This window comes from Vipera ursinii, assembly GCF_947247035.1.
Source record: "Vipera ursinii genome assembly, chromosome: 2".
Taxonomy (NCBI): Eukaryota; Metazoa; Chordata; class Lepidosauria; order Squamata; family Viperidae; genus Vipera; species Vipera ursinii.
The window spans coordinates 206032759-206047751 of record NC_139513.1 but is presented as its reverse complement, the minus strand read 5'-3'; the positions used below and the strand labels follow the sequence as shown (position 1 = coordinate 206047751).

The window sequence follows — 14993 nt, the reverse complement described above, 5'->3', positions numbered from 1 at the left end:
ACAAAACAATCACAAACCTATTGCTGTTTTATGAATAATCCTCCTGATTGGACAAAAACACCATCCAGCCCAGTATCTTGCTTTCTAAAATATTCCTCAGATGGGATGTAATGTAACGTAATGTAACCAGTGGTGGGATTCAAATATGTGAACAACCGGTTCTCTGTGTGGATACTGCTTCTGGAAGTCCATTCTGGACCTGGGCAACAAAAAATTAGCTACCAGTTCTGTGAAGTGGTGTGAACTGGCTGAATCCCACCACTGAATGTAACATAACGTAACGTAACGTAACATAACATAACGTAACGTAATATAACGTAACGTAACAACACATAAAGTAACCTAACCTAACCTAACCTAACCTAACCTAACGTAACACAATGTAACACAACGTAACATAATGTAACATAACGTAACGTAACGTAATGTAACATAACGTAACGTAACGTAATGTAACATAATGTAACATAACGTAACATAACTCCTGTTTATACAGTACTAAGAAAAAGTTCAAAAGGAAATGGATTTATCAGAGAATGGTGTCTTCACCTATCTGTCATAATGCTCTTAACACCTTGCAACCTCTAACAAGTTATTCCTAAAAGACTATGGTTTCAAACAATGTGTTAGACTAGTTTTTCTCAATGTTGGCAACTTTAAGATGTGTAGATTTCAACCCCTGGGAGTTGAATTCTATATATCTTAAAGTTGCCAAAATTGAGAAACATTGTGTTAGACCATAGTAAATCAGTAAATGGGAGAGGAAATATTAATTCAGGGGAAGGATATATAGTTAAAGTCATTCTTTCAATATAGCTGAAGTAGATCTTTCTGATATATGACTCTCTTGACTGCAGAAAAATTAAACTTGTACTTTCCTACATTTCACTGTCGTATACAATACAGGTGAAGTGGATCTTTCTGATATGCAATTCTCTTGACTCCCAAATAAATAAAACTTTCCACTGTGTCGACTGCATTATACAATGTGTGACTACATTATACAATTCTTTTCCTTTAAAACAAAACAAAAAATGTCTGGGGAATCTTTATCTACAGATGCATCAACAAACAGCAGATTAAAAACTCATTTTTCTTACTTCTTTTCAAGTGGCTTTGTTTTAAGCTGGTGCTTGTCTTCCGTAAATGAGTTGTTTAGAGCGCGGTGCAGTCGCTAGAGAAAAAAAAAACCCAAAATAATTAATCAGAAGGGAAACTGTCCTTGCATTTTAGGTAGACTGAACGTAAAACAGGGACTCTGTAGGGAATGCAGTATGAAGACAAAACTGTTTGCCTAATTTATCATTGTTACTGAATTTTGTCTCTTTATGACAAATCCAAAATTTCAGCTCCTCATATTTGCTAATACTACACTTTAAAGTGAAGGGCTACAGATTAGATGGTTGCGTGCAGATTCAATCCAGAAGTTTCTTAGGACAGAGATTCAGCCATACAGCCAGAAATGTTGCCAGTCAAGGTTACTAACTAACTGTAGGTGAAATGGGCCAATAGACTAATTAAATATACCAATTCTGTGTTTTAGATCAGAAATGGGAAAGGTTAACAATGTTAACTATATGGTGCCTACACACAAAATAGGAAATGGGGGAAAGGTTGTATTTCAGCAGTGTTTGCAGGGCTGAAGTTTCCCAATCTAGATGACCTTGGGACTGAATGTAAGAAGAATGGCCTTTCATGGCTGGGACAGAGAAGCATTAGGGAATAACCACATTGCAAGTGCAACTATCTCTTCCTCCATATCATAGAGACTATGGGAAAGAGAGGACTCCAACCCAGAAGAACATTCTGATGGCAGAAATTTATGGCATTCTTCTTTTTTTACTCAATAAATGTTAAAATGTGCACAGAAAACAAAATGGTGGACAGCTAAAAAGGATAAAGCAAGAAGGGATCCAAGTATGGTTTGGTTTTTGTGTTTCTTGAGTAACAAATGACTTAAGACACAAAAAGCTCACCAGAAATGTTTCATCATTACTGAGAGCTTAGATTGTGTACTGAGGGACTACCTGTATGTAGAGGTTAAGAAAAGTTCAATGGACAATTCTGCAAGACAAACCAACCTACAAAAGTGATGTGATGTCTCTATGTTGTGTCTGTAGCTCATGCTGTGCATGGATCAGGAAATTTACCATAGAGATGTTGATCCTCAGGGCGAACATGATGCTATAGGGCATCTTGAAAGTTTGAAAATGTTACTTTGAACTTCTATACTGAATGCATAAATTTATGATAATGTTCACAAATTAGTGCCCTTTCGATTTTAATGCATGTTATTTATAACATGAAAACAGATAAAAACTTTGTTCCTTCTGTCCATGTTGGAGAAGTAGAATTATGTTACTGTAATAACATGGATGTAATATAGTTGGCATGCAGCTTTTGAGACACTGGGGTTAAAATCCAGAAAATATTGTCCTACCTGTAATTGCTAGATACTGTAAGTAATCAGAAACTAAAGATACATGATTTTTCTGAATTACGTATATACTTGAGTATAAGCCGAATTTTTCAGCCCACTTTTTGGGCTGAAAAATTCCACTTCGGCTTATACTCCAGTCAACAAAAAAACTTACCGAGGACTTGTGCGTGGCCGAGGCTTTGGTGCTTCCGGGATCGCGCGCACCTCTCCCAAGCCACCGCCGTCCGAGACCTGCCGAAGTTTGGGGAGGTGCGCGCGCACCTCCCCAAACCTCCCCAAACGTCGGCAGGTCTCCGTTCCTCCGCAGCGGAAAGAAGCAGGCAGGCAGGGCGCGGAGGAACGGAGACCTGCCGACGTTTGGGGAGGTTTGGGCGCCTCCCCAAACCTCCCCAGGTCTCCGTTCCTCCGCGCAGACCTGCTGACGTTTGGGGAGGCCATTTAGCTGCCATTCAAAACAACCAACACCCCAAAACTACAAATAACCTCTTTCAAATTTATGACAAATGCAGCACTCCAGTGGTCATTCACACTTACCACAGACCCTGGGGATGTTGCGCTGTCCTCCCCTGCCCGTCTTCCCCTGCAGCACTTAGGCCTGCTCCCCAGGACTCCTGGAAGCAGCTGCGAACAATTCCTTGCTAAAATGGCGGCTACTTTCAGAGCCTTCTCCGCTAATCAGCTGTCTGCCCATCAGCTGTCCATAGGGATGCTGCAAAGCTCTCCTTCTCTAGGCCTTGGACTCCCTCCTGGCTGAAGAGTAGATGAACCAAGCCAGCAAGGAGACAAAATGTTTCTGCAGCTGTTTTTCCTCTGAAGTTTTTTTTTGTTTTTTTTTTTAAAGTAATCTCCGAAGGTTATGCCAGAAAATGGAGGACGCTGGGTCTTTGCAAGCTTTAGCTGTCCGCCTGGCTGCCTGAAGGCCGCCCTTTTCAGGCAGTCTGACAGACAGCTAAAACTTGCAAAGACCCAGCGTCCTCCATTTTCTGGCACAACTTTTAGGGATTTATTATTATTATTCCTACTACTACTATTACTACTACTACTACTTCAGGAGTAAAAAGTTGCAGAAAAAAATTCTCTCCTTACTAGCTTAGTTCCTCTACTCTTCCATCTGGAGCCAAGGTAAGATTTTAAAAAGGGATATTGGTTGGAAGGCAGAGGGAGAGTTTAGTTTTAGCATCTAAAAAAAAGGGGGGGGGAAATCAGCGAGTACATCCCAACCAGCTTTTTATGTTTTTGTTATTGAAGAAATATGGGGGAGGGGGAGGGGTTCTGGGGTGGGTTGGGGAGGGGATAATATTGTAACTTCAATAAAAATTTTCAATAAAAAAAAGAAATATGGCTTTCTGGGGGAAGGTGGGGAGGGCGTTAAGGAAGGAAAGGGGTTTTGGAAGCTCGTCCTGAAGCTGCCTTTTGTGCAAGGGGCCTTTTCTCAAAGCCTAGAGAGGCAGCTTTGTTGCCTCCCCGTAGACAGCTGATGGGCGAACACCAAAAGCTCCAAAAGGCTAGGGAACTAGTCCCAGAACACCTTGGTAGGAGGAAGGGCAGAGGCAGAATTGGGAAAGAGGTAAGACAGGGTTTTCCTTCCCAGATGTTTCTCTTTGGCAAGACAGCCAGCTGTGCTGAAGCCCAGTATCTGGGGGTGGGGGAGACCTGAGGCAGGCGGGCTGGTGCTTGCATTAGGCCTCCCAGGATCTCCCCCACCCTCAATTAATGACCAGTGCACTCTTTAATGAATGCACTGAGGAGAATACGTATGGCTGGTCATTACTTGAGGCAGTTCATTTAACATTATTTAATGGCAGTCTCCATTAGGGTCACAACCTGAAGACTATCTGTGCAATACTTATCAACAGAATGTGTGGCTGGTACAGTCTATGACATATCTGTTTTTTCCCCCTCCTAAGCTTATACAAAAGCTAACAGATGTAGCAGAAGAATGCCAAAGCAATCAACTAAAGAAGTTGAAAGAGATTTGTGAAAGGTAAAAACTACTTAACAATTCTTTTGACTACCATTCTAGATGTACTTGGAGGGGAATAATCCCCTGTCAGGACAGAGGGAGTCACTTCTGGGTGAATGTGTATAGTGAGACCTGGGGAGGTTTGGGGAGGCGCCCAAACCTCCCCAAACTTCGGCAGGAGGAACGGAGACCTGGGGAGGTTTGGGGAGGTTTGGGGAGGCGCCCAAACCTCCCCAAACGTCGGCAGGTCTGCGCGGAGGAACGGAGACCTGGGGAGGTTTGGGGAGGCGCCCAAACCTCCCCAAACGTCGGCAGGTCTGCGCGGAGGAACGGAGACCTGCCGACGTTTGGGGAGGTTTGGGGAGGTGCGCGCGTACCTCCCCAAACCTCCCCAAACTTCGGCAGGTCTCCGGACGGCGGCGGCTTGGGAGAGGTGCGCGCGATCCTGGAAGTACCGAAGCCTCGGCCGCGCGCAAGTCCTCGGTAAGCTCCGGGCGGTCACTTGCTTCGCGTCTCCTGAGGGAAGGGGGGGCGACTGGAACGGGCGTGTTTCCTCGCCTGCTGGGCGCCGCGATTTGCCCGGGGAACGCGCGGGCCCCGAATGGCAGCGTGGAGTGAGGAAGCGGACAGCCAGGGCTTCCCCGAGAGCCCCGGCCACACAGGGTATTCCTGTGTATTCAGGCTTGCAAAATGGCAGATCGAGCCTCTGCTGGCGGCAGAGGCTTGCAGAGCGCGGATCCAGCCTCCGAGGCATGCAGAACGGCGGATCAGCTTATACTCGAGTCAACAACTTTTCCCAGTTTTTGGGGGTGGAATTGGGGGTCTCGGCTTATACTCGAGTCGGCTTATACTCAAGTATATACGGTAGTATGTGCAACTCTTGTTAACAGTCAAGTGGCTCCAAATCTTTTGAGAAAGTTCCTTTGCCTGCCAATTATATGATATCTGAGTCACTTTTCCTAGAACTACATAATGTATTTTTCTCCACAGACAAAAAGTAGGATAATTTTTAAATAGCATTATTATTTTTGTTTTTTGCCAGGGTCAATTGGAAAGATGCATTAAAAAATAAAAAAGAAAGAAAGAATAAAGGAATGAATGAATACTGTTATTCCAGATTTTGCTTCCTAATCACAGTTGGGATGTGATAGGATCTCAAGAAGAGGGCTGGAAATGCCATACATTGAATCTAATCATTTCAGCAGGACTTCGGTTCCAGTCAGTTCAGAATCTGATCATTCCCTTTGAGAGACTTACTTAGGCATATGTACCTGACTTGTATGGAGCCAATATGTCATCTTGGATTTCTTTTTAATTCGTGGTATCATCAGTCTGTATATGATATGTTCTCCGATGGTAGTGAGAATAGACAGACCAAATCCAACACACAGCATCACAAATAGCCCGGAAAAGTGCTTGATGCCCATTTGCAGGGTCTGTTAGAAAAAGAAAAGGAAATCCATGTACAAATTTATAAATATAAATAAAATGGGAACACACACACACACACACACACACAGAGCAAAATCGACAATTATTTTTATATAGCCCTCCCGCTTGATTTTTCTTCACATGAACTCTTCTGGAGTTCATTTGATGCCATATAATGGGGCTGTAGCCAAAAATGAAAATTTGCAGAATCGCAAATGACACAAAAGAGTTTGAGTTGCATGAGACATGGGGTTAAAGTTGGTTCTACCAAGTTATTGGGACCCAACCTATTGGCAAAGTTCAGAGATAAAGTTGCATACTCAGTGATAAGGACTGGCTGCCTTTCAGCTTACTTGGTAGAAGTGAGAGAGGGCTGTGAACTGCTTGCAATTTTAAGTACGGGTACTTTTTGATTTATGACCAGTTCAAAGTTCTGATGGATCTACCTGGGGATATTTATGACCCAGATTTTAAGTTCTGACAGTTGAATTTCTCCATAAGTCACATGACTGCAGTTTGGGGGTTTGGCATTTACGGCCATTTGCATCCCACGGTCACTTGACAGCACTTGACGATGGTGTTGCAGAAAACCAGCCCATAGCAAACCATTGGTTCATTTCATAACTGTGGGATTTGCTTAATGACCACAGTAATTCGCTTAATAATCGCTGCAAAATAGGTTGTACACATTGGATCAGTTATGTGACCCAACCCTCTTTACAAATGTCACAATTTACAGCTGTGATGGACGGGCTCCATTACACTTATAACTCAAGGACTCCCGGCAACTCAAAATTTCCTGAAGTATCACTACTCAACATCATGATTCTTTACTCTGGGGAGAAAGTTAACTCACTAGCAAATGTTAATGATTTCAAGAGGACTGCTGATGACCAAGAGCTCTTTTTTTGGAGAACTCCTGAAATTTAGAACTAACCTTCTTTGAATCTACCTAACTTGATTAAGAAATCCAGGACCCTGAGAAAAGGAGTCTCAGAGATCATTTGACAAACATGCATTCGTAGATTTGTGAGCCAGAAATTGGATCTACAATTTTAAATACACTTATTCCACGGGGGGCAGGGGCAGATCTTAAAACTGCCACCCTGGCTATGAAAAAAAAAGTTACATTGCTTACTAGTTGTAAGACTTAGCTGAGCATCTGATTAGTTCGTAACTATCTCTTCATGGGAATAATGAACGATGCGAATAAGACATTTAGAAAATGTTCTCTGCACAAACCCTTTCCACCCCACCATACAAGGACCACTTCAAGCAATTAATCCTCATGTTCATTAGACAGGTTGAATTAAGGCTTCAATATGCAGCAGCATTGCATGGAATGGGCTTCTAACTGAAACATTTCAGTGAAGTGGTGTTTGGTAAGCCGATATTTGATTTGCATTGAATTAACCATCTTTCTTTTCATAGGTGCAATGACAAAATATAAAGGAAATATGTCATAATAGGTCCTCATTAAATCTTTATTGTTCAGAGATAAAAATTTCAGGCATTTATATTCAAGTGGAAGAGAAAATAATTACAACACTATGGCTTGGAAAAATATGACACAAGCAGCCACAATTTCAACAGATTAACATTAGAAAGCTTCTGAATTGTTGGTATCATGCAACAAACTCCCTTTTTATGACCTTGTAATCCCTTAATTTTGGGTAGGGTTGAGGCGACTGGATGGAGCTGAACGTTTACTGGTTGGTTGTTATCATACACCCATAGTCATATATTCTTGCAAAACCCAGAAAAGAAGAACATGACTGATAACTTTTAGTTCTCTAAAACAATCATCCTCACCCTTTTTACCAGATAGTACAGTCTGACGTTTTATAGCTCTAGATCCTTAACTTATTTATGTCTCATGATTGCAACATTTCTGGGTTTTAACAAGGTTAAACAAGGTGAGTAGAGCAAGAAGGTCCCCCTTGGAGTTAACGGCAAAGTTGGAAATTTGAGGAACTAAAACGGGTAGCATTCCCCATCGTTAGCTAACGTTACGAAGAATTTTTAATTCAGCAACATTGAGAGGGCCTCGAGTTTCCTTCAGAACCTCTTCTTGTAAACGTTTAAAAAAAACCAACGCAACAAAGTGTGCTTTTTTTAAAAGAACACTGGCCGCATTTTGTGGAATCCATTGTTGTTGATCCTCTAGTAGTCCAGCCCATGGCAGGAGATCGTATACCATCCTAGTCAAATGGTCTACTTTTGAAAACCTCCAGTGATGGAGCATCCACAGTTGCAGGAGGCAAGCAATTTCCATTGATTAATTGTTTTCATTTTCGGAACATTTCTTCTTACTTCCAGATTGGATCTCGCTCTCTCCACCCATTACTTCTTTCCTGCCCTCTGGTGCTTTGGAGAATAAGTCAAACCCCTCTTCTCTGACAGCTCCTTATGTCCTGGAGGATAGTAATCATGTCCCTCTCTAATCCTTCTCTTTGATAGGCTAGACTGAGATTTGGCAGCCTCAGCTATTAGCTGGAGATAACAAGAAGGCAGTATTGATAGCAACGAGTTAATGAAGAAGCTCTGAGTTGCAGTTAGAGGGATGTACAGATGAACCCCAGGAAAATTAATTCTTTAAATAGTACTTCCAGGAGTCAGCTGTTGCAAAAAGCTGGCGGAAAACTTCCCGTGCAATAAATGCTGCACAGAATTCCTGACTTCATGTCTTATTTCATAGGACACATGAGAGAATTCCATGCCAAAATATCCCCAAAAGTTTGTGTAAACATGCAGGACAAAAATGAGATTTGGATCAGAACCAGGAAAAGAGGGCTAAATCTTTCCCATTTTAGAATCCTCATCTGGAGGCTTATTCAAAATATAGAGCCAAAGTAATTGAATTTTGTCAGTTTTTGACTTAGTCTAAATACGCAAAGAAAACACCTTTTAGGTGGCAATGATAGGTTTCACTGAACAGAAACAAGCAAATGGGAAGTAAGACCAGCAGATGTAGATCAATAATCTTTTTTTTTTTTTTTGCATTTTATGAGTTTGATTGTGGACATCTAATCCTGTTCACTGGCCGTATAATGAAGGCAGTGTTGAGAAAAGTTTTCAACTGAAAACTGTTCCTTTTATGCTAAAAAAAGCAAATAAAATATGGCAGTTCTTTGATTAATTAAGTAATGTGTCTAATTACTCTTTTAGTTAGCAGAGGAGAAAAAATAATTAATCTGATGAATCTAATGACAAATCACAGCAAATGCACAATAAATCAAAATAGAGTGTCTACGATTTTTTTCCCCTAGGAGGATTACATCATAAACATTTTTTTCCCGATAAGAGGAACATTTTCTTTTCATATCGCTCTGTTAATCTTTTCAGATTATCTTCTTTTTTCTCCTTTTGCATCTTAAACTCTTGGCAGCAGCATTTTCTCTTTTACAACAGATTTAAAGAGAATTGCAAGCACTGAATGTAAGAGAACAAAACATGCACCTTTCAATTACAGGTGACCTTAATTGAATTCATATTGATGAAGCTCTTATACTTAGATGTTTTGATCACTTTCCCTGGAATGTGTTTAGAACAGGGGTGCCCAACCCTTGGGCCGAGGACCAGTACTGGGCCGTGGCATGCCAGCAACCGATCTGCGCAAACAAGCAAAGCCCCATCTTTGAGATGCAGTCAGCACACAAAACCATGCCCCCTCCAGTCCAGGGAAAAACTCTCCACGGAACCAGTCCCTGGTGCTCAAAAAGTTAGGGACCTCTGGTTTAGAATATTCCCCTTCCAGAGATGGAGGTGGAAATGGATAGCTAGTCAGATGTTTCTGAAGTGTAACTTCCATTAGCCTCAAGCTGGTCTTCCCAGTTGTAATGTATGGCTGTGAAAGTTGGACCATAAGAAAGGCTGAGCGCCAAAGAATTGAGGCCTTTGAACTGTGGTGCTGGAGAAGACTCCTGCGAGTCCCTTGGACTGCAAGGCAGTCAAACTGGTCAGTCCTAGAGGAGATCAACCCTGACTGCTCTTTAGAAGGCCAGATCCTGAAGTTGAAACTCAGATACTTTGGCCACCTAATGAGAAGGAAGGATTCACTGGAGAAGAGCCTAATGCTGGGAAAGATTGAGGGCAATAGAAGAAGGGGACGACGGAGAATGAGGTGGCTGGATGGAGTCACTGAAGCAGTAGGCGTGAGCTTAAATGGACTCCAGAAGATGGTAGAGGACAGGAAGGCCTGGAAGAACGTTGTCCATGGGGTCGCGATGGGTCGGACACGATTTCACAACTAACAACAACAACAAAGTGAGACCAATGGTATTGGGATGATGGATATTCAGTGATATCTGGACCACAGTTTCAGTGATATCTAAGTCTACAGATTTAGAGCACATTCATAAAAGCAGGTATCAAAAGCTTGTTCGGCAAAAACCATGACTGAGTACTTGTATCGTAGACTATGATTGGCTTGAACCATTGTTTATTGAACAAAGCAAACTTGAAAACAAGCAAAATTATCTGTCACGCACACAAAGAATAGGGGGTCAACTATTCTCCAAAGCACCTGAAGGCAGGTCAAGAAGCAATGGATGGAAAGTAATCAAGGAACAAAGGAACCTAGAACTAAGGAGAAATTTCCTGACAGTGAGAACAATAAAGCAGAGGAACGGCTTGCCTTCGGAAGTTGTAGGTCAGGGGTGTCAAACTCAATTTCATTGAGGGCCACATCAGCATTGCGGTTGCCCTCAGGGGGCCGGGTGGGTGTGGCCTGGGTGGGCGTGGCCTACTGGGTGGGCGTGGCTAGTGTGCATATGGCCTACTGGGTGGGCATGGCCAGCTTTACATCGTTCGCATCAAGGGTGCCTATGGGGGCCTGGGCTGGAGTGGGACAGATCTGAGGGTCTCTGGGCCAGGGCCAAGGCAATGGGGGCTGTTCCCTCACTGTTTCCAGGATGGCTTCACGGGCCGCATGAAACCACTTCACGGGCCAAATCCGGCCCCCGGGCCTTGTGTTTGACATGTCTGTTGTAGGTGCTCCATCACTGGAGGTTTTTAAGAAGAGACTGGACAGCATTTGTCCAGAATAGTATAGGGTCTCCTGCCTGAGCAGGATGGCCTCCAAGGTCCCTTCCAATTCTGCTATTCTGTTATTCTGTTATCGCCTGTGGTGATAAATAAATATGATTTGTTGTGGTAAATAAATCCTATTTATTTAATGGTTTCATGTAATTTTGGTTGAATTTAATGTCAGATGACCGAGAAAAAAGTTTCAAATAGTCATTTATCTGTCCTAAAACCAAGATCAGTTGATCTGGGTGGGAAACAGAATGAGTAGGCTGAAGAAACAGCTGAGCAGTCATAGAGTTCTTCATCCTTCAGTTGTTCCTGGATTAGCTTTCAAACAGGGGGCACTTGCAAAGAGAGGATTGTCCCCTATTAAACAAAGCACACAATCACCATTCAGCAAATGGAAATAAACATATAGGGAAGGGAGAGTTTTCTGTGTTGTTTCTGCCCCTTTCTCCCTAGACAATCATTTCCAGATTTTCCTATGCTGATGATAAACATTTGAAAAGAGTTTTTCAGAGTCTCCAGCTGAGCCAGTGGTGAGGCCCTAGTTCAGTCAAGAATACTGCAGAGTTGGGGATCCCCATTGCAGAGTTGTGTAATGACATGCAATTCAAAGAAGCTATATTACTCACTGTCTTCACACTTGGGGAGGGGGGTATTCACCTGACTAGATTTGATTAGGAGTACAGGGGATAACCTGGGGTGTCTATTCCTATTCCTTCCATCACAATCACATTTACCAAATACCTGCAGAGGGCTTGATTAGCCCCTGATTATGACGCTTGTAAGCACATATATGCTGGCACTCATTTCCCTGTATATCATTATCTTCTTCCACATTTTTTGCAAACAAGCGTAACAAAGGTTCCATCCTTCAGAGACAATATCTGAACTAAGAGGCATCAGAAATTTTAAATACAAGTTGAAGGTTAATTTTTTTAAAAAAAATAAGCAGCAAAGGAGTGATTAGAACTTTCATTCTGGAAAATTACAAATGGATTTCGGGTCCAGACAGATGAAATAAGGTTTTGGAATTAATTATAAGAATCTTTCTGCTGTGCAAACACATTTGTTTTGAATTTTCTTTAAAAAAACCCTGATAGGATCAAACTTTGAAGGTTGGAAGGAAATCAGAATGAACTAAAGTTTACAATTAAAGGAGAAGAACACTTAAATTTGATTTACTGATATAGAATGAACCAAAATATTTTAACCTTGAACATATTGAGGGATATTTTTGAATAATGGACCCAGAAGTTAATTTTGAGAGTGACTGCCTCTACAGATAGACAAAATATATTATGAAAGAAAGACAAGTTTAGCCGACAAGATTGAGACTAATCTGAAAGTGGATTTTAAAATGACAGGCTACAACAAGAATGATGTTGAAAAAGAGACTATACTGAATATTAAAAAAATCCCAGCTGATATCTTAGTAATTAAAAAGGATAAACCAATAACAAACAAGAGAGTAACCTGGATAATTTTCTTATATTGGATTTACAAAAGAGTCTTGTTAAAGTTTTGAAGGATTTTGTGAGATGGGACAAAGAGAAAATGAAAAGAAATCAAGTCCTAGGATATTATTTGAAAAAATAAAGATAAAGATTGTTAAAAATAAAAGAAAGGATATAAAGTTGGTTTATTTGATCAAGCTAAAATAGATGTGTTGTTATCTCTAGTAACCCTTAATGGCCTTCTGCTGACAACAGGACTGAAATGATGTGGCTTTAAAGATTAATTTATGGATAAGAGATGGGATATGGGAAGAAGAGATCATTTATTGTATTTTAAGAGAAGGTATAAAAGGTTTTAAAAGGTAAAGGATTCTCTGTGGATTTTACTCTGCTAGTCATTACTGACTATAGGGGAGAAGAGAAGATGTAAGAGTAAAATTATTTATACTTGTGATGAAGGAGCAAGTAATTTATATATTTCTTGGCTTATTTTTTTCTTTCTATTTTCTATTTCTATTTTCCTTTCTATTTTTTTTCTTGTCTGCACTTTCTATTTTTCTATTAAGTTTTTTTAGTTTGCATTAGCTTTTAATATTTGAAATTTTAATTACTGTTCAAAAATTCTTTGATAAGAATTTCTGGAGATGGGAGGAGGTCACGTCATTTGTTAGGACCTTTACTGGATGGGCCTGACGTATATCTGGATTTTCTTGGGAGAAAATATGAGTGAATTGGGAGAAGAGAATTTTGCCTCTTCCAAAATTCCTAAGATCTTTAGCCCTTAGAAATGATTAACAGAATTCTTTACATCCTCCCTGACTCCGGATCCAGGACTTCTTGAAATGAGAAGCCAAGCCACCGAATATACCAAACACCAAAAGTATAATACCAGTAGGTGGCTGAAGAACCCATTATCCACTTGCCATTTCCCTCCTTTGATTTGAACATCTCCCCAACTTTTCTGTAAGTTTCTATGCTCCTTGAAGTTGACTATTATTATTTATCATTGGAACTGAATGAAAAAAACAAACAAGCCAAGCCATTGATACATGATTAGAAGAGGCCGTTCTGGCAGTAGAAAGCAGAACGTTTTGTAAAGCAAATTTGTGTTATGGGGAAAAAAAAACAACAAAAAAAATCTTTAAATAAGCAGAGAGGGGATTTCATCAGGGAATAAAGTGCAAAGAACTGTGGGCTGAAATATTGGCTATGGAGGGGCCAAAAGAGTGATGAAAACCAGGAGATGGATATTTCATTGTTTAGCAACGTCATCGCAATCAATATTTCACTTACAGATAAGGCCATGCCAGACTATTTGTCTTTGTGACATATTCTGCTATGCAAGCCAGAAACTTTAATCAGAAAAGATCTTAAGTGTGTGTGTGGGGGGGAAAATCTTATATATGTTATTACAAACACCCAGATCTTTTGTAGAATGTATTCAGGGAAGAAGATTTTTTTTATCATCTTTTCAATCTGGAGAAATTGCAGATCTTCACCACACAAGCAAGATAACTGCTGCAAGATTCAGAGTGTGAGTCGCCTCTGCCTTCAGCCCCCAGACAGACAGAGACTGTGGGGATTGATGAACCCACTCATGCTATGACAGTTTTAATTTTTGGTACTCCCTGGCTGGTTGTTTGCTATTTGGTTCTCCTTATAATGTTATGTTGTTATATGCTGCCTGGAGTCATTTGATGATTAAATTGTCTTATAAATCCAATATAGAGGTAGACAAATAGATAGTGTCCCCTGGAGTTTGCTTCTGATCACATTGTCAACATTCATTAATGTGATTTGCTATTGAAATTCAGATTTGTTTCCATTGAATTAGTACTCTGATATGGAGTTGCTTTTTTTAAAATCCTGTCCTCCCACCATCTCAAAAGCATAACTGCTAAATTTTGTTCAGCTGTTTACTTTTGCTTAAAAAAACAAAACAAAATAAAAATCCCTCTGTAAACGTATCTGGGTTTTGAATTCTGATTTGCACCTCACAATTCATCTAGTCACATATATTACTTTGACATATAACCAGGTCTGTTTAAAAATAACATTTCCCCCCTAAAGTTACGAAGATAAAAAAAATCTATCTTGCTAGATCAGAGAAATCATCTCAGTCAGCATTTTGTTTCAGAGACTGGGGCTGGCTTGTTGGTTTGTTCCCTCTAGGCAAGAATGACAAAAGACGCCTTCAAAATGCAGAGTATCTAAGATCAAATCAGATTACTTTGGCAATCTGAGAGGGGAAAAAAAACACCACCCCATAACATCTTGTCCTGTCCCTGCTGGTCACATTACAGCAGTAATACATTAAACTACAAACAATTGTGATTTCACGATATCCAAGATTTGCTATTTGAGGCTGTTTCCTCCCACCTGATAGGGCCTCTTCTGCAAATAGCATCTCTATTTCTGCAAGCTTGCAGAAAAGGCTAGAAAAAGATGGCCCCTTTTGCTCCAGGATTCGTCTCTTTGGTGATCAGATGCACAAAAAAGGATAGTTGCATAGGAAAAGGAGTTATAAGAACAAAGCTTCTGTATGAACCCAGGTGGAATGTCTTCTTCTGTACAGCCCTTAAAAGAGAACTCCTACCTACTTTTGCTATTTGCCAAACAGACACCATAAGCAGTTAAAACAGAAAGATCTAAGCACTGACTTCCGACCAGC

At 40.8% G+C, this 14993-nt stretch overlaps 1 protein-coding gene across 1 annotated transcript in view; it reads right to left on the bottom strand.

Annotated features, from left to right (window-relative positions):
• Positions 1–14993, bottom strand: part of GRIN3A (glutamate ionotropic receptor NMDA type subunit 3A) — a gene marked incomplete at both ends in the record, with an annotated part of 120381 nt that overhangs the window by 752 nt on the left and 104636 nt on the right. Inside the window, 2 exons of the mRNA XM_083353483.1 lie at positions 1101–1174; positions 5675–5839. Of these exons, the coding sequence (XP_083209609.1) occupies positions 1101–1174; positions 5675–5839 (239 nt within the window). The remainder of the gene's footprint in view (positions 1–1100; positions 1175–5674; positions 5840–14993) is intronic.